The sequence below is a fragment of the Phascolarctos cinereus genome, unplaced genomic scaffold (genome assembly GCF_003287225.1).
Source record: "Phascolarctos cinereus isolate Bilbo 61053 unplaced genomic scaffold, phaCin_HiC Scaffold_726;HRSCAF=1367, whole genome shotgun sequence".
NCBI classification, from domain to species: domain Eukaryota; kingdom Metazoa; phylum Chordata; class Mammalia; order Diprotodontia; family Phascolarctidae; genus Phascolarctos; species Phascolarctos cinereus.
The window spans coordinates 359,481,897-359,504,717 of NW_027556098.1; the positions used below are offsets into that span (position 1 = coordinate 359,481,897).

A 22,821-nucleotide genomic window follows, 5' to 3' on the forward strand; every position below is an offset into this window, starting at 1 on the left:
CACATTTGGATCCATTCACACCCTCACCATAACTGAGGCAGGGCAGGTGTGATGTCGAGTGAACAGGGCAGAGTGGAAAACTCAAGTCTGAACTGCCACGCTGTCACTCAATGGTTCTATGACCATAGGTAAGTCCCTTCTGCTCTCTGAGCCTCAGTTTTCTCACGTGTACAACGAGGACAATCTCTGTAGTACATATTTCATTGTGTTGTTTTGTAGTTCAAATGAGATAATGAATGTAACACACTTTACAAACCTGGGAGCGCTATGAAAATCAAAGTTTTGGGTTTTTTTCCCCCTAACAAAAATTACATGTGCCATAACAATTATATTTTCAGCAAATACCTGTCATAAACAATCCCTTAAGACTCATTCCAAACTTAGCCACATGATATTTGTTTACCAAACTCCAAATGCTAATTGCCTAACGGACTAGAAAAGATGAGTGGACCTCACAGCACAACAGAAGTCATACAGGTAAAATTACAACATGAAATCAAGCATCAGGTGAATGCAGCAGAGGAGGTTAGCATGTAAATCAATATCAACATCTCCCAGTGTGGTCTCTACCTCATTCCTACCTGGGAGGATGAAGGGGGCTCTGCATTAGGTGGCTTGACAAAGAAAGGAATTCGGCCCCTTTGCCAGTCATTGAGAACCATCTTGCCCACAGTCTGCAGGTCAGGCTCTCCACCCTGAAAAGTCACACAACAGATTTTCATCAGGGACACTGAACAAAGCTAGCCCCCAGAATGGCTATATGCCAGTTCCCCTTATGTAGACCTCACTTTTCAGCTCCATTATTACTGATCACATAATTAATTTCCATATTACATTGTTAAGCACATAGAAGTTGGTTTTATCACCAGACAGAACATTACACTTTGGGGATGTTCCTACTTACCTTTAAAAGCTTTCCAGTCCTGAAGGCTAGCTTTCCCAGGAAGTCTTCAGCATTTTCCCAATAATCAATTTTATATGTCTTACTGATATATTCTGACTTCGCTCTTTCAAGCACAGCACTTATATGGTCTTCAGGACTCTTAATTTTTTCAACTTGAACCTAGAAAATAATAAATTGATGCTTGCAAGCTTTATCATAGTTTTAAAAAACATTACCCAGTTAAACTTTAAACAATCCCCAAACATTAGACTCTACAGAACAAGCACTGTGCTAAGCCCTGAGGGAGAGAAAGTTTAAATAAGATACAGTACCTGACTTATGGAGATTACAGTAATTAGCATACATACAAATGTTTTTTAAAAAATGACGATAAATACTGTATAGCAAAATGAGGTCCAGAGTGGGAAGACATGATCTCCAATTAGGGTAAATCAGGAAAAGTTTTCTGGAGGTAATTTTTAAATTGGGCTTTGAAAGATGAATAAGAATTCAGTAGGCACCAGGAGGATATTCTCTAAGCATGGCGGCAGCGAAGCAGAGGGTGTACAGGTCCAGTTGGTCCTGTGGTCCAATTGGGCTGGACTCTAGAATACATGCGATTATAGATTTCAGTCATCTAGTCCAAACCTTTCATTTTACACATAAAGAAACTAAGTGAAGTGACTTGCCCAAGGTCATAGACAGTAAATGGCAGAGCTGGGATCTGAACTCAAGTCCTCTACCTCCAAACCCAGCAATCTTTCCCTGGAATCAGTCAAGTGAGAAAAAGCTGGGAGGTTAAGATGGTGCCAGATTGAAGGGCCTTTGAATTTTAGGCAAAAGCGTATGAACTGTATTCAATGGAGAATAAGGAGTGAGGAGTGCCAAGCAGTGGCCTGATGTATGATCTGAACCATGAACTAGAAAAAGCATGTCTGGCAATGTGGGAAGGATGACAAAGAGGTGAAGGAAAAAGAAAAAGCAAGACCTGTCGTCGTTCAAACCACATCCAACGTTGAGGCTGCTAAAAGATTTCAACACCATTCAACGAGCGCCGACACCGCCGGGAGCTGCCCTAAGGACTAAGAGCCATGAACTGAGTGTTCTCTCACAAACTTCCAGCTGCTGGCTTTCCCTTGGTGCCTCTGCTAGTCACCTGCAGCCTGCCAATGCTGCACGACTGCAGTAGTTTAATGAGGAAGGAGGAGTTTAAAATGGGACAGGAGACAGTCATGAACACCTTTAAAGGCGAAAAGGAACCACACAGTGGTTTTGGTTATATGCAGAAACAAGTAAGGAAACAGCTAGACTCCAAAATGACTCAACTCTTCAAACCCAGAAGTATGAACACAGGCCCAGAATAAACACAGATCCAGCTTCTTTCTGGATCCCATGTATACACTAAGAAATCCTCTGTGGGACGATGCTGACCAGAGATGCCGTGGATTTCACCCACTCCTGAGACGGGGAAAGTGGAGTAGAGAGGTCCTGCTAAGCATCATGTGTTGACAGACCTCTACTTTTGTGTGAATAAAGCAGAAGTCATCCAAAGGACCCCCCACAGAAGAATTCCCTCCAAAGGTCATAATTAAATGTGACCAAACACTCACCACTCCTTTCAGCACAATGTCCGTTTCAGAGTCCCCAGAAGGGTAAACCACACCTGGGCAGTCGATAAGGAATATCCGACGCATCAAGGTGATGTACTGCCAGACCTGAAGACAGACCAAAAAGTCAGAAGCCTTCCTGGGAATCTGTCCTAAACAAGCAATCGATCCACTACGCCCTCATGTGAGACCCCAAGGATAGCAACTGTTGTCTTCACTTGTGTTTGATTCTTCGTGACCCCATCTAGGGTTTTCTTGGCAGAGATACTAGAGAGGTTTGCCATTTCCTTCTTCAGCAAACAAGGCAAACAGGGTGAAGTGACTTGCCCAGGGTCACAGAGCACTATAGTAAGTGTCTGAGGCTGGATTTGAACTCAGGAAGAGGAGTCCTTCTGACCCCAGGACAAGCACTCTATCCACTACACAAACTAGTTGCCCCAACTGCCAATTACCTCTTGTACTTTGTGCCATGTACATGACACTTCCACTGAGTAAAGAAGTTTCTATAACCTAATAGAGTAAAAATGATGCTAACAAATTTCAAACCATTTCAGAAGTAAACTTTCCCCTGCTTTTTAAAAGTGCTGAAATCTTAAGAGCAAATCTGCCCTTTCTCCCTCCACGAAGAAGAAAACTGCTCTCCAAACACCCTGTGTGCAAGGCTAGTACCCCCAATGGCCAGAACCCAGACACAGGAATGACCGTGTTTTTTCTTCTTAAATTCAGACATTTTCTTAGGCTAAATTTTGCTTGAGGTAGAAAGTAGGATTAAGAAAAATTAAAAACAGGCAAATATGAATGGCATGTACCCAATCATGCCAAAGCCTCACATTGGCCTATAAAATGCTCTTTAACTTTTATCAAAACATGCAAAAACTTACAATACACCAACAAGTTAGATCTCTTGTCCTTGTTTCCTGCTCCCAAACTAAGTCTACAAGGCTAAACCCTCCAAAGTAGGTTCATTCAGAAAATGATAGGAGTCCCCAGGGATCCAGGCAATCTCCATTTTTTTTGTGGTAGAGACATATAACCACAAGATTCCCTTTCCAAACAGACCTACCTTGGTTTCTCCTGCAATGGGAGCCACATTACAAACTTTCTTGGAACGCAGAGTATTTATCACAGAGCTCTTGCCAACATTTGGATAGCCAATGAACCCCACACTGATTTGCTTCTTGTCAGTGTGCAACTGTCAGAAAAAACACAATCAATTGTATACACAATTAAAAAAACCTTAACACAGAGGGGATTTTTACTTATTTATCTCTGCTCCTAATCTCATCACTGCAGAAGAAAACCAAGGTTCCTACAAGTAATGAGGGGGATGGACTGGATGCCCATGGAGGAACCTTCCAGCTTTCAATCCAAGATCCTATAATAACAATAAAACATAAATGGGATGGCGTGGGGGTGAGGGGGAGAAGAGCAGGCATCCTCCCCCAAACTGAGAAAGCTCAACAGTATTTGGGTCAGATAAATGAGGCTCGAACAAGGCTGAGGATTATCACCAGAGCACTAGCCACTAGGTAATGCATTTTTTTAGCCACAAGAACTAATAACATTAGTCTGGTGAAGACTAGAGAGGACAGCCACACTGAAAAGCATTTGTATATGAGCAAATGGAATCACAGATTTTAAATAAGTCAAAGAATCTGCTTTGTCTTCTGTATGAAATTATATGTATGTCTTAAGTTTTAAAATATGTAGGTCGTGAAACCCAGAAATAAATAGGAAATCACTATGGTTAGTTAAAAATTTACTTTAAAAAATCCAACATAACACCACAGAGAAAGGATTAGTCATCAGCATAAGGAGAGAAATAGCCACTAACATTTCACTGAGCCTGACTTGAGAATCCTTAGAAACAATCATATGTCCGTCCCACTACCAATTCACTAGGCCTCTCTCTCAGTACTTAACACATTCATCTCTGGTCCCACATACCAAAGGAAAACAACTCCAAATAGCTTTGGAATTTCTAGACCACACTTTACCTCTCAAGGCAAACTAGATCTGAAATATTTAGATAAAGGGCATTTGTATACTATCTACCTCTCACTACTTGCTTTTTTGCCAAATACTCAGTGGTTAATAGCCACTCTTCCCTGAAGAACACCATTAAAAGACATTCAAATTAACTCAACAAATAGATCTCACACAAAATAACTCCAAGAGAAACAGATCACTTCTTAATACCTTTCCAAACTGACGTAAAAGTTGTATGAATGCTCCTTTGCCAAAGGGGTTGGTGAGACTTGCATGAAAGGCAAGTGTTGGATAATCTTGGGAGAGGACTGCAACCCATCGTTTCTAAAGAGAAAAAATATACTGGTAAACTAGCAGACTCACACAGCAAACCCTAAACTCTAACTTGTTTATTTACAGTACAGGGCAAGACCAGAGCATGAATTACAGGACTGTTTCTGAAATACACAGTTAATGTTTTGTCTATTGTTTTATAAATGTAAAACAATACTCTAGAAATGCCTTCACTTCTAGCTAAATGCAATTAACAAAATATGAAACAGACCAGCGCTTGTGATGGCTGCCTCCTGAAAAGGCCTGCCTATTTACCACTTTCTGGGAGTGAGTTGTCCCATCACACAAGAGAGCCAGCACAGGATGATGGAAGGGGCATTTTATTAGGAATGAGGAGACTGGAGCTCTGGTGTTGTTGTCTGGCATAGCCTGGGTTAAGTCACAACTTCTCTGAACAACAGTTTCTTCATATACAAAATGGGAATGATAGCATATGACTTTGAAGCCTCACAGAACTGCTTAAAGAATCAAATGAGAGCCCATGTATTAAAGGGCTTTAAAAAAATGAAGGGATCCCTGACAATGTAAGATATTATGGTGACTCATATACTGTTACTTGTCTTACAACCCCAGGGAAACAGTACAATTCCCACTTCTATCACTCTAATCACAAATTGGTCATATTTAAAATAGCATAACTCTACTGACTAAAGAAGAACAGATAACATGGTAAACCAGTAATACTTCCAACAAATGCCCCAAAACACATAACCTCTTCAAAAATTACTTACTGCTAAGGCAAGAGCCACCATAAAGTCCCTGGATAGAGGGCTGGTTATACTTACTGTTGCCCAAGTTGGGACAAGGTCACATTTGTTAAGAACAAAAATGAGATGTTTCCAAGGTTTTTCCTTTTTGAGGTATGTCTCAATGTGAGGAGAGCGTGTACCCATTGGATCTCTGGCATCAAGAACCTGGACTACAACATCTGATGAGTCGATCACCTAAAAATCCAGAGAGGCAAAAGTGGCTTACCAAAGAATAACAGAAAAATTCAATAGGGAAAGGTGCCATTTTTGCACCCACAAGTAAAACTGCAACAGCTCTGTGAGAAGGGAGGGTGGGTAACAAGCAGACATACAACTGCCACCTATTCTCATGACCAAATAGTATCTCAAAGAGTTTTCACCTTTTATAGTCTATTAAAAATACCTCTCTTGCAATTAATGGAAATGGATTAATCTGATGCAAATTGAAGAGAACAGGCAACAGACACAATGACTATGACAATGTAAATGGAAAATACAATAAAAAACTGAATGCTTTTTTCAAAAATTATGGAATGCTTCAAATAATGTTAAACAATGGATTTTTTTTAGTTTTGAGAAACTATACTATTTTTTACTCTTTTACTCTGCTGCAATATATATGAAGACCATATAAAAACAAAAGATAGCATAGAAGTTTCTAAAAAGAAAATTGATTAATCTGTCTGTAGTCTTACTATATGATTCTAGTGCATTATCAAACAAAGCCCCTTTTCTTAATTTCTTAAAATGACTCATTACTAAGTTAGTACTTTGAGCCTACAGAAGTTCTTAAAAACCTCAATTATGAATTTAAATTAGGAGAGCCAGTGTTATTCCAAAACAGTTTCTAACTCTCAGATAAAGCATTAGGTCTGTCTTAACATACCAATACATGCATATCTATGACCATGTGTGTACACAAACACACATATACATACACATACATATATAAACAAGTGCGTATATAAAAAAACCACTGCTTTCTGGGTAAGAAGCAAAATGGACTCAACCATTTAAACAGGGTACCTGACTTCAAGTCTTAGCACTTTGGTAACAATGGGCAAGTCACTTTACCTCTCCAGGACTCAGTTTATTCATCTGTAACGAATGTACTGGACTAGACAATCTGTAAAATCCCTTCTAGTTCTAACTTAAGACTCTATGATCAGACAAATCCAAACAGAAGTACCATTATAGCAGATACTCCAATCAAATCTTGGCCACAGCTTACCTCCAATTCTCCTAGATGATGACTGTCAGCAGTTTACAAGTAACATAACACCAAAAAGAGAAAGCTGCATTTGCCTGGACCAATTAATATATCTGTCACTTACTTGGCTGCACTCAAACTCATAAGGGGACGCTCCACCCCTCCTCGAGGATAGGTAGGGGAGGGGTGTGTTCCCCTTGCTTCAATAAATTAAAGTCATCTTTCTCAAAGAAGATCTGTTATGTCAAAGAAACCCAGCACTGAGGAAGCTTTGAGATCAATGTCTTACCTTATAGAGCTCTCCCCAGATTCGTCTGGACTGTCCCTTTTTAAATATCTCCTCTTGTGCTTCATTTCTAAATAAGAAAGGTCACAGGTAAGCAAGTGAAATAGTAGAGCGCTCTCAACTTAATGAAGATGATGCTTAAGATATGCCAGCTACATACCAGAAGGAAAAAAAGATCACACCAGTGATCCGGTGTTTGTCAATCAGCAACTGACGCTGACGGACTGAATGCAAGCAGGACCAGGACAGTGATATAAAATTGGCAGGGCCTCAACTGAAGTCTTTGCCACATTAATGCTATCACTTTATATTTGTAGAACAAAATATAGCTTATAATGATCATTATCTTATCTGAGCTTCAAAATAAGAGGGAGAGGGTACATAGAGGCAGTGACCAGATACTTTTGTGGATAACTCCCTCTAATGGATTAATCCGTCCATGCTTTCTTAGTCTGTGTAATTTTGGTCCACATCCTTCTGAATGTTCCCCACAGGGGTCCACCAGAGATGCTGGGGGGGCCTTCCTCTAAAATACTTGTGTTCATTAACAATGGAGCCCATGGGCTCTCCAAAAATGAATGAAGAAAAAACACTTATTAAGTGCTTACTATGTGTAAAGCACTGTGCTAAATGCTGGCAATACAACAAATAGAAAAGCAAGACAATCCCTGCTCTCCAGGAGCTCACATTCTAGTAGGGGATCCAACCCATATGGAAGGTTTCAGCTTCAAGTGAGATGGAAAGGCCCCATGGTCCTCAGGATGCAATGGCAAAATAATGTATCAACTTTAATATCATTTCCAGTCATAAAAATCCCAGCAGTTTCTCATTTTGAACCACTTAATAATACCAAGGACTTTAATGGCTAGATTTTCCATAGCTGTGGCCATAGCACCCTTAGGAGCAATTGCTAGGCCACATCTCCAAGGGTTGCTTTCCTGAATAAGGGCAAAGATGGAAGCAGCCCAAGGGCGAGAGTCAGAGGCTGGTGCTAGTGGTAGCAAAAAGGTCAGTACTGCTCTACAGTAACAGAGCCACAACAACCGTGTGAGGTATGGTCACAGTATGAGAACTAAAGACACCCTAAAGATTATCAGCCCAACCTCCTCATTTGTGAAATTTAGAAAATGGGGCCAAGAGAGGTTAAGTGTTATACAAATTATATGTTATACAAGTAAGAAACAAGAGTTGGAATTCAACCCCAGATGCTCTAACTCCCAATCTAATGTTCTTTCCCCTACACTAAGATGCTTCTGTAGGATTATTTCCATTTTATAGGTGGGAAAACTATTGTCTGTAGGGAGCATCCAATTCCAAGTTCAGTACTCTTTCCACTTCAAACTTTTCAAAAATGCAAATTTGTTTAAGACAAGGAGTAGTGAATTTGTGTTGAAAAAAGCAAATGAGATTTTCAAAGAGGCATTGCCCCAGCTTCTAGAACTGAATAAAAAGAAAAAAACATACCCATTAGATCCCACTTTTAATTCCTTCATCCAGTGTCTTACCTCTCACCAGTATCTTCTGTTACCAGGTCACGATCTTTCTTTTGGTCATAAGTCTCAGTTGAGGCTTCTGCATTTTCTATGAGAGACTGCATATCACTCACAAAGAGAGTAGGTTTCTTCCTCTGTGACTTTGGGCCAAATGTTGTTTCAAAAGTTTCTGTGTCAAGAATATGCACCTTGGAATGCTAAAAAGAAATAAATCATAGTAAAAACTAATGAAAGTAGAAGGAAAGAGCAAAAAATTGCAATCTACCTCGAAAAGGCTTTCTATATTCATTTATAAGAGTGTGGCTTTAACGTGACTTTACACCAGAAATGCTTAATTAAGGAGGATGAGCACTCGTTCTTCCATTCTGAAATCCTCTAAGTTTTGTTGGAGAAACACCAAAGCAATACAAATAATCAAAGCAAATATGAACAGTTTTGTAAGATCAGCCAAAAATTCTGCTTTATTTCACTTATCATAAACTTTAGTCAAATGTAATTAAAGCTACAATGATGAAAATTAACTTATCTTTCTGATCACTTTTTTGGGGGTTTTAAAAACAAGTGCACGAAACTTGCCAAATTCACAGATTTTGTCAAGGACAATCATACTCAAATTTGTGTTTTTTTAAAACCAACTGTAAATGCCAACTTTTTCTTGGAAGTTCATTGCTTTCACGGCTAAAAGCAATTGCTTGTTTTGTAAGATGAATTTTAGTTTCAGATAACATTTCCCCTAATTTAGGTAACATTTTTATTAAATACACATGGAAAGTTTTTCAGATGAAAAACATCTAGCCAAAGTCCAAAATAATAGTTTAGATGTGATAAAAGAAACCTGATACTAACTAAAACTTGATGTGCCTGTAAAGAGGTTACAGGCATAGGAATTTTTGAAGCAGGATGAAAGTGACTGTTTGGGTTGGGATCGATCACGTAACAGGATGTTAGCAGCATGGAGTGCATATCCTCACAAACTGTCTTCTGCCTATCACTTCAAGTTCTTTTATACAAACCAAACAACGAATATTGCTAAATTGCGACGGTACCTTATGTGTTTTTAGCTCCTTAATTGTAATCATTTGGAAATGTAAGCATTAGAACATTTTCACAGACAGCAATCTGCTTCCTAAGGCATGGACTGTCTTATTTCATCTTTGTATCCCAAAAGCCTAGCACAGTTTCTCATACAGACAGTTCTTGTTTTATGTAAATTTGCATTACATAAAGAATTCTGAAAGAAATCCACATTTCCAAAACCAAACCAAAACAAAAAAACCCAAAACCATATCTATGTTAACTTTGCTACACAGTACTGTGCTCTCCTGCTCCTTGGCCCAGTGCTCCATGCTCTTCCACACCCCTCCCCCACCTAAAAAAAACCCCTCCCAGTGAAAGCAGAAGAATGCGCACATGGAGAGACCACTGCTGCCGCTGGACTGGGCAGGCTTGGCTTGAGACCTCTGACATTGAGAGAAGAGATTTTTGTCCTGCTCCACCCACCCATGTGTCTGGCCCCCACGTGTTTGTCTTCTGCCCATCTGAGCTTCGGTACCACATGTCCTTCCCCAGCCCTCACGTGTTGTCCATTCTCTCCTGTGTCCACGTATGGCCCTCATGTATCTGTCCACAGCATCTTCTTCCTCTCAGTTCCCACCAGGTTTCCACATGGCTGGCACTAGCCTCTGAAAGTTCCTCCTCCTGCTTCCACTTCTCTGCCCCCCAGCCCCCACATGTCCTTCCTGTCTCCCTCACTCCCTTCCCATGCCCTTGGGCAAATTCACATTATGTAAAAATTGTCTATGAATGGTCCACTTACATAAAGCGAGAACTGTCTATATATGGCACATACTTAATGTTTGTTGAAATTGTTGAATTGAAGGTTTGGGTTATTTGTTATGTTTTTTAAGAAAAATAAGAAAATGGTGTTTATCAGGGTAGAATAAGATCATCCTCCTGTAGCCTAGAAGCAATCCTCAGTCTCTTTACTTCTCTCACTGCCCAATATACAAGTGATCAATTCTACCCATACAACATATACACATCTTGTTTCTGTCCCCTTCTCCCAACTCAGACTCATTGGTAAACCACCCAGCTCGGACCTTCATCACCTCGAGCCTGGGCTATTGCAGTAACCTCTTGTTTGGTGTCCCTACTTCACATCTCTCCCATCTAATCCATCTTCCACACAGCTGCCCAACTAATGTTCCTAAAGCAACAGTCTGATCATGTCACCCTCTGTCCTGCTTAGGTGGCTGCAGTGGTTCCTAACTGCCTCTAGGATAAAGGAGTGTACAAACTGCACTAACCACCAGTTGTACCAATGACACTAGGTACTCTCTTGTACCAAAATATACATGCCAAGTGTTTTAGCAATAGTGAATATTTGGAATGGGCAATAATTCAATCAATTCCACAAGCATTTAATAAGTGCCTACTATGTACCAGACACTGGGCTAAGGGCTGGGGATATAGAGACAAAATCAAAGCAGCCTTTTCTTCAAGGAATTTATATATTGCTAAAGGTGAATAACATACACTGACAAATTCAACAAACAAACACACACACACACAGAAGTTTTGGGCTGGGGGAGAGGGAATGAGCTAGCCCTTGAGTTGAGCTTTAAATGGAACTACAGATTCTTAGAGGCAGAGACAAAGAAAAACATTTCTGGTGTGGAGAGATAGACTGTACAGAGGCTCCTATATAGGATATATAATGTCACAAGGAACAGCAAGGAGGCTGGAACATAAGAGTATGTGACAGGGAGTAATGAGAAATGACAAGTCCAGAAATACAAGTTGAACCTAGACTGTGAAGGACTCTAAATAGCCAACAGATTTTATCCTTTATCCTAGAGGCAGTCAGGAACCACCAACGCCTCCTGAGCAGGAGGGAGGGTGATGTGACTAGCTTTGTGTTTTAAGAACATCAACTGGGCAGCTTAGATGGGACAGGTGTGAGGTAGGGACAGCAAACAGGAATTTATTGCAATAGTCCAGGCAAGAGGTGATGAAGGCCCAATCTAAGGTGGTAGACCAATGAGTCTGAGTTAAGAGAAGGAGCTAGATGCAGGAAAGGTTGTAGAGGCAGAACTAACAGACTTGGATATGGACAATGAGTAAAGAGATTGAGAATGGTTCCTAACTTGTGAATTTGAATAACTACAAAGAGAGTGGTGCCCTTGATAAAAATAGTAAAGTTAGGAAAAGGGGTGAATTTCAGGGAAAAAAGCTGCTTATGGGCCATCCAGACAACAATGTCTAGGAAGCAGTTCATGATTTGAGACCAGAGCTCAGGAAGTTTGATAGATGTGGGATTCATCTGCATAAAGATGATAAGTGAACCTATGGGAACTGATCAGATTACAATGAAAGGAGTGAAGGGAAAGAAGAGAACAGAGCCCTGGGTTACACCCAACTCAAAGTAAGAATAAAAAGTGGTAGGAAAATCAGGGAAGAACTATGTCATGAAAACCCAAGGAGAAAAGAGTAACTTCTCAAGAGACAGGGATGGTCAGCAGTATCCAAAGCTGTAAGAAGGACAAGGATTGAGAAAAGACATTAGCCTATAATAAAACCTCTTTGTTCCTTCCTCATACGCTAGATTCAATCTAATTATAAATGACTACCTTTAGGATAACAGAAAATAGAATAATGTAAATAGCAACTCGTCCATGGCTCATGAATTACACTGATATGTTTCTCTGAAGGAAGTCATTCCATTAATTGCCTGAATCTGAAGGAATAAACAAGCCTTGATTTTTTTTAAATTTAATTTAAAATTTCTTAAATTTTTTAAATTAATTAATTTTAGTTCTAAATTTTTAAAAATTTAATCCTTTTGGGATTAAGTGCCTTGCCCAGGGTCACAGAGCCAGCTAAGTGTCAAGTGTGTGAGGCCACATTTGAACTCAGGTCCTCTTGACTCCAAGGCTGGAGCTCTATCCAATGCGCCACCTAGCTGCCTCCCTTGATTCTTATTTTGTTTAAAAAGACACTTTTTTTGAACTCTTATGTCCCCCTGCCACTCCACTCTCCACCCCTCAGCTTATAGTGGAATTGAACCTATAAGTACTAACTACATTTCTAGGAACTATTATTCAAAACAAGTACAAATGTGTAAACATTAGTCCATTTCTCTGGTTCAGTGACAGGTCAGTCATATCTAAGTGCCAGCTTGGGCTTTCACTGAGCTCCACTTTGATGGATTATTACCTTCTCATCTAAAAGAGAATATCCTCATCTGAATGCAGCCCAAGTCACTAATTCAAAATTTACTGAACCTAAAAGTACTGGTTCCAATTCAACACAATTTTCTCCATCAAATTTTGTTTTCTTTAAAAACAAACAAAAAAACCCAAATCCTACCCAAACCAACCTCTCTCTACTTTTTACTTACTTCCAGACATTTGACGGAATTATCCTCCAAATGAAACAAGGTTGTACACCTACCCCAAAACACTTAAGTCAGAGACGACAAAAAGAACACCCCACTCACAAAATCAAAATAACTTAGTCCTGAGGTGATAAGAAAATAAGACTACAAATATTCCTACTACTAAATCAAATTTCCTTATCCTCTTAAGAGGAAAAAAATCTGGACAGATGGATTTATCAGACCTAATTCACTTCCACACAAGGTGCGGATCACATTCTTACATGAGGCTGGATTCGGTCATGGAGGAGAGACATTGGTAATCTGCTTTGCTTCATGACAACTCGGTATGGATCCTTCATAACTTTATCCATTTCTTCTTGGAATTTCTGTAATGATGACTGCTTAATCACACGTGTATTTCCTGTTTTATAAATGAAGGACGGTTCAATTTACTATAATGACTATGCTATTGTAAAGGGCAGATTTTAAACCTCCCACTCCTTAAATATCTAACATTCAATAAACTAAGTGACTATGTGTGGAGCATCTAACAGGAGCAAAAAATGCTGGAAAAAGAAAAAAATGTGCCCATCTACTTCTGCTTTTAGACATAAGAAGATAAAAGTTTAAAAAAAAAACCTATCTCCACTCACCCTCTAACAATAGCTCACCCATTAATCAGCCAAATAATGAGTTTTAGCCTCCTTTTAGCCTCCTGATCTCAGTATTTCAAAAGATCTGTGATTTCTCCTCCTGTGGATTCTTCCTCTACTGACTGGGCTTACAACTCTATGGTTTAGAGTTCTGAATTGCTACAGCCAAAAACATTCATTACCTGGTGGTCAATCTCCTAATGGAGCTTCTAACCAGGCTAATTCTGGAGCAATAGTTCACTGGGCTCATATAAGGCTTTACAATTTAGTAAGCCCTGCCAGAACTTGAATTCTGTTGGCACATGCTTCAAGAACCTACGGCCCCCTCCACATTATGATGAGGCATCAGAGGAAGACATCAGTGGGGATGAAACTAGAAAATAAACATCCTTTTGAATGGAGTTGGGGTTGACAAACTTCCTTTCTGATAGATCTGGCAAGAGAACTGGCACTCAACCAGAAGGAGGCCAACAAGCATGAAACACATAGAGGTTCAGTACAGTGTCACATTTACTATCCCCAAGTACGCAAAGGTTTGGAAGAATTACTAAGGACTGTTAACAGGATGTTTTAAATCAATATATCCATGCAAGGGAACAAAGTAAAACAAACACTAAACTTCCTTTGGACAGATATCATATAAGTCTTAAATTCTAAGGAATCTTAGGCAATTAAACCACAGTAAATGCATAACTAGAGAATTCAGGTCCCAGAAAAGAATTTTCTACAGGCTGCTCTGTTATGCAAAGAGGCATCCTATTACAAGAGACCAAGATTCTTCTAAAGGCACACTCAAGAGTCCATGGCCCTCAAGCAAGGGAATTAGCAGGGATAATCTGCTTTGTTTCACACATGAGGAAGTCTGGTTATGTTAGCAGTACCCCATATGCTAAGTAACGGCTTAAAAAACACCATAAGCAGGCAGGAAATATGATAATGAGGGTAGAGTTTCAAGATGGAACCTGTATGAAGCTTTGAAACTCAAGACTTGACTATCCTTTCACTGAAAGTCATCAATGAGATCTGTTATTGCCAACACTATCTGTATCCAGCCAATCCAAAAAAAAAAAAGGAATTTTGAAGAACTTTAGATTAAACAATTTTTTTGACTAACATGGTCAAAGTCTGTCAAAGTAATGCTATACCCATGGGCCTGTATTAACAACCACTTCTCCAACCAAAAACCAGAAAGGTTTTAAAGGTTCTTCATGTCATTAAAAATGTGTTTCTAGAAGACTTAAGTAATTAGCCACAATCATGTATCAAAATAATAAGTTGCAGATGAAATACTACCATCATACCTCAAAGTCAATCATTTCACTGTCCTTCCTAGTTGTGAGTCCCTGAACTACGCTATCTACCTAAACACCTACTGCTACTAGAGACCCTGAATATTTTACTCTATCCAGCATTTAATGCATTATTCATAAAACAAATGGAATAGTAGGTGGACAATACAAATACTCACCAAACCATTTAATATTGGGTTCCACTCTTGCCACTGTGCCAGAAGCCACTGATGACTGATACTGTAGAGGTTTAATTACTTTACCACGACGGTTTCTAAATTGAAGAAATACATTTTGGTTGATGATATAAAGTCAATGAAAAAGTATGATTCACTGATGACCCAAGAATCTTGAATTTTGAAAGATAAATGAATAATGAAAATTTCAGTCATCTAAATGTCTCATTCAATTGAATCAGATGGCCAAAGAGCCATTTACACACCCATTTGTGAGAAAGGAGCAAATAATGATTTCTCCTGGATGAATAGTCAACAGTGCTGATTTATAATCTGTGGACTTGGAGGGGAAGGCAGGGGGAAAAAAAAATCACATACTTGAATATTTTTGGTACAGGCTGGGCTGGTTTAAATGAATTTTAAGCAGTGGCTGACTTATGCTAAAACTCAAAATTCTAAACCAAATTGCAAAATGAGTGACTAAGGCAGACTGATTTAATCAAAATTTTGGTTATAATGCATTTTTTAAGAATGGACAGAGAATCTAATTATCAAACAAATTAGGACCAGCCAGTAAACTGCCACCCTCAGCAAGTCATCATAGTAAAGGCTGTCTCAGCAGAATCACAGCCACTATTTTACAAGTGTCAGAATTTTTTCATTTTAAAATTTGACATTAAAAGGGTAGACAGGAGGTAGGGTTTTGGGCTGTTCTAAAACAATACTTCCATATTCTCTGTTAAAAGAAAATCAATTTTCAATCTGGCAGTTAAAAACTCTTACCTATAAGATCATCAGCAAAAATATTTATTGTCTTTCAACTTAATACCATGATAGTATAAACCTGGAAAGATTTCAAAGTAATTCTTGAAAACCTACAGATTTTATTTATGTCAAAACATGTTTTACTTAGAGCATTAAGATTTGGTAAAGCTATTTCATATATAAACATCAGCTCACCTTCGTTCCTTTTGCCTATACATATTAAGGCGCCGAATTGTTGCCCGGTCCCGCATGTTTTGACCCCCAGCTCCTTTTACTCGATCTAAGACATAAAAAAGTTAGATGGCGTACTGTCCAGCTAACAAGTCACTTCTTATACCCCACTGATAACCAGATAAGTCAACTGAACATTTCTCTGAAACAGCAGCCTCTTCCCCTCAAAAGATTAACTTTCCTTTTAGCCTAATCATATGCTATCATGAAATGATCATTAAAGTCACATGAAATGAAACAACTTTTCTTCAAATCTTGATCTGCAGTTTAATACTGTCATTTACTCCCTTACTTTCTTCAACTAAAAAGTTGATAATGATGAACAAGGCAAATACTAGCCTGGCAATTGTTTCTATGCCTCTCTGACACAAGACCAGGTACATCAGTTTTTATATTTTTATATATATATATATATATAAAATACATATATGTATGTATGCATTATTTTCCTTTGAAATAAAAAATTTCATCCTACAACCTCTATTTTCTTTGCTGTACAAATTTTTAAAAAATACACCGTATTAACAGATGCAGCTTGTCCTTTCTAGGTTTTCTTAAATTCCATTCCTTCTAGTATTAAATCACCTTCTTATCCTTCAATAGGGGTAGGCCTAAGTAATCTCTAAGAACCCCTCAGATTGTGCATTACAAAACTAGAGACTTATTCAACTGCATTTGAGGAAAATTCCCCAAAAGCACTGAAGTGAAAAGTTAGGAGACCTGTCAGTTCAATTGCTCTATGTCACTTACCCTTTGCCTCAACTATAAATTGGGGATAATAACAGCACTTACCTGGGAGGGTGGTTGTGAGGATCAAATGAGACAATATTTGTATTTAGCATAGGGCCTGGCACATAGCAGGCACTGTCAAAATGCTTATTCCCTTCCTTTCCCCCTTAACCCTATTAACTAGCTGTATAATCTCATGAAAATCAATTAGTTCCCTTAAATCATGGATTTTTAACTTGAGATAAACCAATTATTTAGAGGGGTGTCTATGAACTAGGATGGGAAAAAAAATTACATATTTATTTTCACTGAATTCTAACTTAGATTTCGAAGTTCCTTCTATTAGAATTAAAAACAAACACTATATGACTCTAAGCAGGGGTTCCTAGGTTTCACCAGATTGCCAAAGTGGTTCACGGCATAAGGAAGGTGAAGAGCCTTCACCCTAAACAGATCTATTTCTTAACTATGAAATGAGGGAGCTGGGTTATATGATCCCTATGATCCTTTTCTGCTCTAATATTCAATGACTTTGGTCTCAATAAGTTGAATTACTAACATTTGACGAAAACTCCCAAAGGTTCTTCAATGCAATCAAAGAGTTTAATTTGGTTTTAAATACTTTAGAGAAATATTTATTTCTGATTTAATTTTGACTTAAATATCTTCAATGTACTATTTTCTGCCTGGCCATTTCTAGCTTACATTACTTCCTCAAGACAATGAGAAATCAGGGATTTCCAGAATGGTTAATTATTGTTGGTGTTATAAAGTAAAAAAAAAAAACTTTGAATAAATGTACCATCAAAGGTAACCTTGTTTACCTGCTTCCTGTTAGTACTGAAATAAAAACATCTACTCTCTATAAAATCTCCAGAAAAAAATACTTTACTATCTCTCTTAGTTATCCCACTCATGGACTCTTCAAGTATACACCCTTTTTTTTCCCATTAAATTTTACTTTCTTCAACTACCAAGCATTTATTTTTTTATCTCTTTCCATGGGAAAGAAAAATAAAAACAAATAAATATAGTCATGCAAAGCAAATTCCCAAAGTGGCCACGTAAAATTGTGTGTCTTGCTCTGCTTATTTGTCCATCACTGCTCTGTCGGGTGGTGTTCTTTGTCACTGGTCTACTGGAATCATGATCAGTACTCTTAAGTCTTTCCAAATTGTTCGTTTTCACAATGCTGATATTATGGTACAGCTGTTCTAATGGTTCTGCTCACTTCACTCTGCATCAATCCATATAAATCTTACCAAGCTTCACTAAAACCTTCTCTTTCCTTATTTCTTATAGCACAGTTACATTTATATACCATAATTTGTTCAGCCATTCTCCAGGCGATATGTACCTCTTAGTTTCTAGTTCTCTGACACCACGAAAAGCACTGCTACAAATATTTTTGTACATATAGGACCTTTTCCTTTTTCTTTGATCTCTTTGGAGTATGCGCCTAACAGTAGTATTGCCAGGTCAAAAGGTATGCAGAAAATATTAGAAAATATTTATGGCACAGTTCCAAATTACACAGCTTTTCTTGAAGTCAATATTTCTAAGAATGTATTGACATTTGAGATCCAAAAATGCATAAGACTGTTAATACTAAATAACTGTAAAATGTCTATACCAATTTCTGCCTCGGGGTCTGAGCTGTGTTTTATCTGTAAAAATGAGGGGGTTGGATTTAGATAGTCTCTAAGCTCCTTTCCAGTGCTCACTCAAGATTTTATGATTGAAATGAAGCTGCACTTATGGACGAACTCTTCCAAAGAGGCTGCCATGCTGCAATTACAGCTTCTACAGTCTTCAGAGTAAACAAATTTAATATGACAAGTGAAAACCACTAAGTTTACTACAACAGTAAACATCATAATCTCTTGCTTTAAATGATCCATGTCTCTGTAACTTGAGTTGTTTTTTTTTAAGGGTACTAAAAAAGGGGATGATGCTAGGGACCAGGTCTACTGTATTTTTCCTATTGAGTTGCTTAAATCCGAACTAGGTGCAAGCCATTGTTAAATGTAGGAGGCTAAAACATCACCTTATCCTGCTTTAATGCCCATCTAACTTGCAGATGGGAAGTCACAAACGTAGAGAATCTTGGAGTTGGAGGGAGTCTCAGAGATCATCTAGTCCAACCTGTATCTGAACAGGAATTTGTTCTGCAGCATCTCCAACAAACTGTCACTCAATTTTTACTTCAATTATCCCAGATCTTCGAATCACTGCTTAATGATCTCCATTGAAAAAGAATACTACCTCTTGAGACAGCCTATTTTAATTTTGGACGGCTCTGATCCTTAGGGAAGTTTTGCCTTATATCCGGCCAAAAGCTGCCTCTGCAATTTGCACACATCGTTCCTACTTCTGCTGTCAAATCCTTCAGCTGGAAACTTAAATGACTGTATCAAATGATCCACCCCCTAATACTCAACAAGAAGGAAACTAGGGAGTTTAGTCACCACTTTCAAAGCCCTGCTCTCTGAAATTCTACTCAGTTCACAACCTAGAGATGCCCAAATGTGCCGTTGTTGCTTCAAATGTGCCCTACCACTTCTACCTACCTAGAGTCTAAACTTACAGTTTAAAAAAACTGAATACTTTAAAACTCTTTAGAGCCAGATGTCAGGAAGAATATACTCAAGTCCCACCTCTGAAACATTACTATATAAAAGCAGGTGAGAGACCCCTGCAGCAACTCCTTAAGGCTGCAAATTACAGACTAGTTCCAATCTGCAACAGTGGATGGAGTTCCTCAATTCCAAGTTTCCCACACCAACGAAATCATACTCGCCTACATAGCCATCAAGCCAGATACCATTACATCCACGGAACCTTGGAGGTCATCAAGTCCAAGACCTCTCATCTAATAGATGTGTAAACTGAGGACCTCGGAGTTCATAGATTTAGGACTGAAAAGGCTCTCTGAAGTCATCAAATCCACCTTCCTCCCATTTTACAGTGGAAGAAACTAAGGTCCAAAGAGCGATCTGCCCAAACCAGCTCCTCGGGCTCCCAAATCCCCACCCCACTCGCCTCCTATGGCGATTGACTTGTCCAAGGTCGCTCACTAATGACCTGCGTAGCACTGGATCGACAACCCAGGAGTCCCAGGACCCCTCCCGAAACACCACGCTAGCCTGCTCCCCCTGTCCCCCCACGCTGGCTAAGACTCGGGGCCATTCCCCCTTCCCCATCCCATCACCCTTCAGGCTCCCTTCCCCCATAGCTTCCAGCCCCAAGAGCCTCCTCCGCCCCTCCCCCTTCCCCGGTCTCCCCCCGCCCCCATACCCGGGTTTGTGCTGGAGGTGGACGGATTGATGGAGCTCCGTCCTTTGTACTTGGGCTTCACCATCCTGCCGGCAAGTCGGGGGCCGGAGCCTGGGGAAACTGGGACTCAAGTTTCGGGTTCGGGGCCTAAGCCCGCGACCGTCTGAGGAGTGCCGCAACCACCACTACAGTCCCTGCGCGCCGGGAAAGACGTCACTTCCCGCGTGCCCGCGACTCCCTTCTCCTCTCCTCCTCTCCGCATCTGCTTCCGGCCGGCGGATGCATGCGCACGCGCAGCTCGCACTCACTTTCCCGTCGGCCGATCCTCCGGGCCCCACCCCCACAGCCCCGCAGCACGCGGCGACTGCGCAGCCTCCCGAATCGGCCTCGTGCCGGGCTCCGCCCCTCTCCACCTGGCCGCTCTTTACCTAAGCCCGACGTTTGTCATTTCTCTAAAATCCCCCATTCACTAAGTCAGGCCAGAACCTTGAGCGCCCCTCTCCCCTTCTTTTCCACCCTCTGCTCACATTTTTGTTATTTCTGCATTTGTGCGCCCACTCTGGGCCCCCATCGAGCCCACGAGGGCTGGACCCACGCGGGGCTTTTTGCTCTTTGTTCTTTTGCTTTGTGCCCCCAAGCACCAGCACAGGGACTCCCCCCCAGCAGGAGCTTGACAAATGCCCCTTGAATGAATAAATGAACCAATAAAGGAGTAATTGGCCTTAAAGGTGGAATGTCAGGGCTGGAAGGGATCTTTGAACCCAGGAACGATGGAGCTAGAAAGCACATGAAACATAAAAGGTCAGAGCTGGAAGGGTCTTCACTATATAGACTAGGAGAGGTGGTCAGCACTGGGGGTGGTACATGGTGGAACGTCCATAGGTGGAAGGGACCTCAGAGGTGAAGAGGACCTTTAGGATGCAGAATATCTGTGCTGGTTAATATTTAACATCTCTCTGAAGAAAAAAAAAGTTACTGCCATGCACTTTTAAGTCTAATCTGCATTACGAACATTTTGCCTCATCCTTTCTTATATAGAGAAAATAAAACAATAAATCAAGCCCTGATTTGAAGTATTTGCTAATTTCTGAGGTCTAAATGCTCATAGTTCAAACTGACTCCAGCCTATCCTAGTTTCACCCTTTTTTTTTTGTGAGGCAATTGGGGGTTAAGTGACTTGCCCATGGTCACACAGCTAATAGGTGACAAGTGTCTGAGGCTGAATTTGAACTCAAGTCTTCCTGACTCCAGAGCCGGTACTCTATCCACTGTGCCACCTAGCTGCCCCCTCAAGGGTACTCTGAAAATAAAATGTAGAATGTCAGAGCTAACAAGGAGGATTTCAGAGTATAGAATATCGGAATTAAATGGGACCTCAGAATGAATGAATACATGAATGGATAAAGCATTTATTAAGTGCTTACTACCGACAAAGCACTGTACCAAATACAAGATACAAATAGAGAAGAAAGACTCCTTGCTGTGGAGGCACTCACTTTCTAAGACGGAGACTGCACATTTGGAGGTTTCAGCAGCGAGTCAGATGTGAAGGTCTCATGGTCCTCCCGGGGAAGTGGCAACGTTGACGGTAATACCCCTCTTTAATGGTATTTCCACAAAGAAACACTGTATCAGTTTCTGATGCGGAGCCAGTTGACAATGCCAAGATTGGTAACAAGAACTTTCTTTTCTGAATCTTTAGTCCTCGTGCCTTTAGCATCCTACAGAAACAGTTGCCAGACTGCATCTCTACAGGGGATGCTTCTGGAAGTTTGCTATTTCAAAGGCTTGGAGGCTCAGGATACTAGGCTGCCCCATCAAGATGTGAAGAGATATGATGTTATTGGTTTGACTTTCTCGGCACATTCTGCTTCCTGTCTCTCCTTCCATGTGCTCCCTCTTCAATTCAGCTGGCCTGCTCCCGTTAGGAGCAGCAGTTAGCTGACCCGCGGTTGGGCTGGCTGTCCTCTTCTCTACAGGAGCTGCTTCCCTGGTGTATGACTGTGAGGGCTGGGCTGGTGGTCTGGGCGGGTAGCAGAGGTTGAAGAGATCTAAAAACATCAACTGTCAAAAGTGGAAGGAACCTTTGAACTTAGAATGTTAGTGGGCAGGGACTTCTGAACACAAACCTTAGAAGGAACAGCCCTCAACATAGAATATCGGAGTTGAGAAGGACTCCAGAGATCCTCTCTTCCAATCCCTTCTTTAAAAAAAAAGAGTTTCATTAATACATTGTGTTTTTATAGAAAAGTTACTTCCCAACACCAACATCTGTGACACGGACACAGCACCTTCCAGGCCATTCACACACACATGTAAAAGGGAAAAAAAGTTAAACAATACTATCTGATACATTGTTTGAAACTGAAAGAGCATATAGTATTTCCATTTTAATTTACTGTTTTAGGACAGAAATGTGTTTTTAACATCAGTCACCGTTCTAGGATCTTGTTCCTTGTATTTGCTCTAAATCCTTTTGTCTTTTAGTATTGTTTTCATTTGCATTATTGTGTGCATCAACTAATTAATCAACAAACATTAAGCACCTAGCACTTGCCAGACACGGGCCATTGCTCTCTTAGTTCTGTTCACTCTTATCAGGTAATAAAATTCTTCCATAGGCTTTTCTGAATTCTAATTTGTCATTCTTTAAGGTATGATAGAGTTCTATTACATTCATTTTGTTCCATCAATCAGCAGATACTTTGTTTCCATATTTTTGCAACTATTAAAAAAATGTTGCTATGAATATTTTAGTCCATCTAGAAACTTTC

The 22,821-nt window shown here is 40.0% G+C and overlaps 1 protein-coding gene across 1 annotated transcript in view; it reads right to left on the reverse strand.

Annotated features, from left to right (window-relative positions):
- Nucleotides 1–20,275, reverse strand: part of GNL2 (G protein nucleolar 2) — a 23,359-nt gene extending 3,084 nt beyond the window's left edge. The window contains exons 1-12 of the mRNA XM_020983629.2: nt 20,069–20,275; nt 16,007–16,091; nt 15,050–15,144; nt 13,210–13,349; nt 8,563–8,747; nt 7,061–7,127; nt 5,598–5,756; nt 4,690–4,803; nt 3,554–3,682; nt 2,494–2,598; nt 905–1,063; nt 582–695 (exon numbers count right to left, since the gene is read on the reverse strand). Of these exons, the coding sequence (XP_020839288.1) occupies nt 582–695; nt 905–1,063; nt 2,494–2,598; nt 3,554–3,682; nt 4,690–4,803; nt 5,598–5,756; nt 7,061–7,127; nt 8,563–8,747; nt 13,210–13,349; nt 15,050–15,144; nt 16,007–16,091; nt 20,069–20,132 (1,416 nt within the window). The 5' untranslated portion in view covers nt 20,133–20,275. The remainder of the gene's footprint in view (nt 1–581; nt 696–904; nt 1,064–2,493; nt 2,599–3,553; nt 3,683–4,689; nt 4,804–5,597; nt 5,757–7,060; nt 7,128–8,562; nt 8,748–13,209; nt 13,350–15,049; nt 15,145–16,006; nt 16,092–20,068) is intronic.
- Between the last annotated feature and the right edge of the window lie 2,546 nt (nt 20,276–22,821).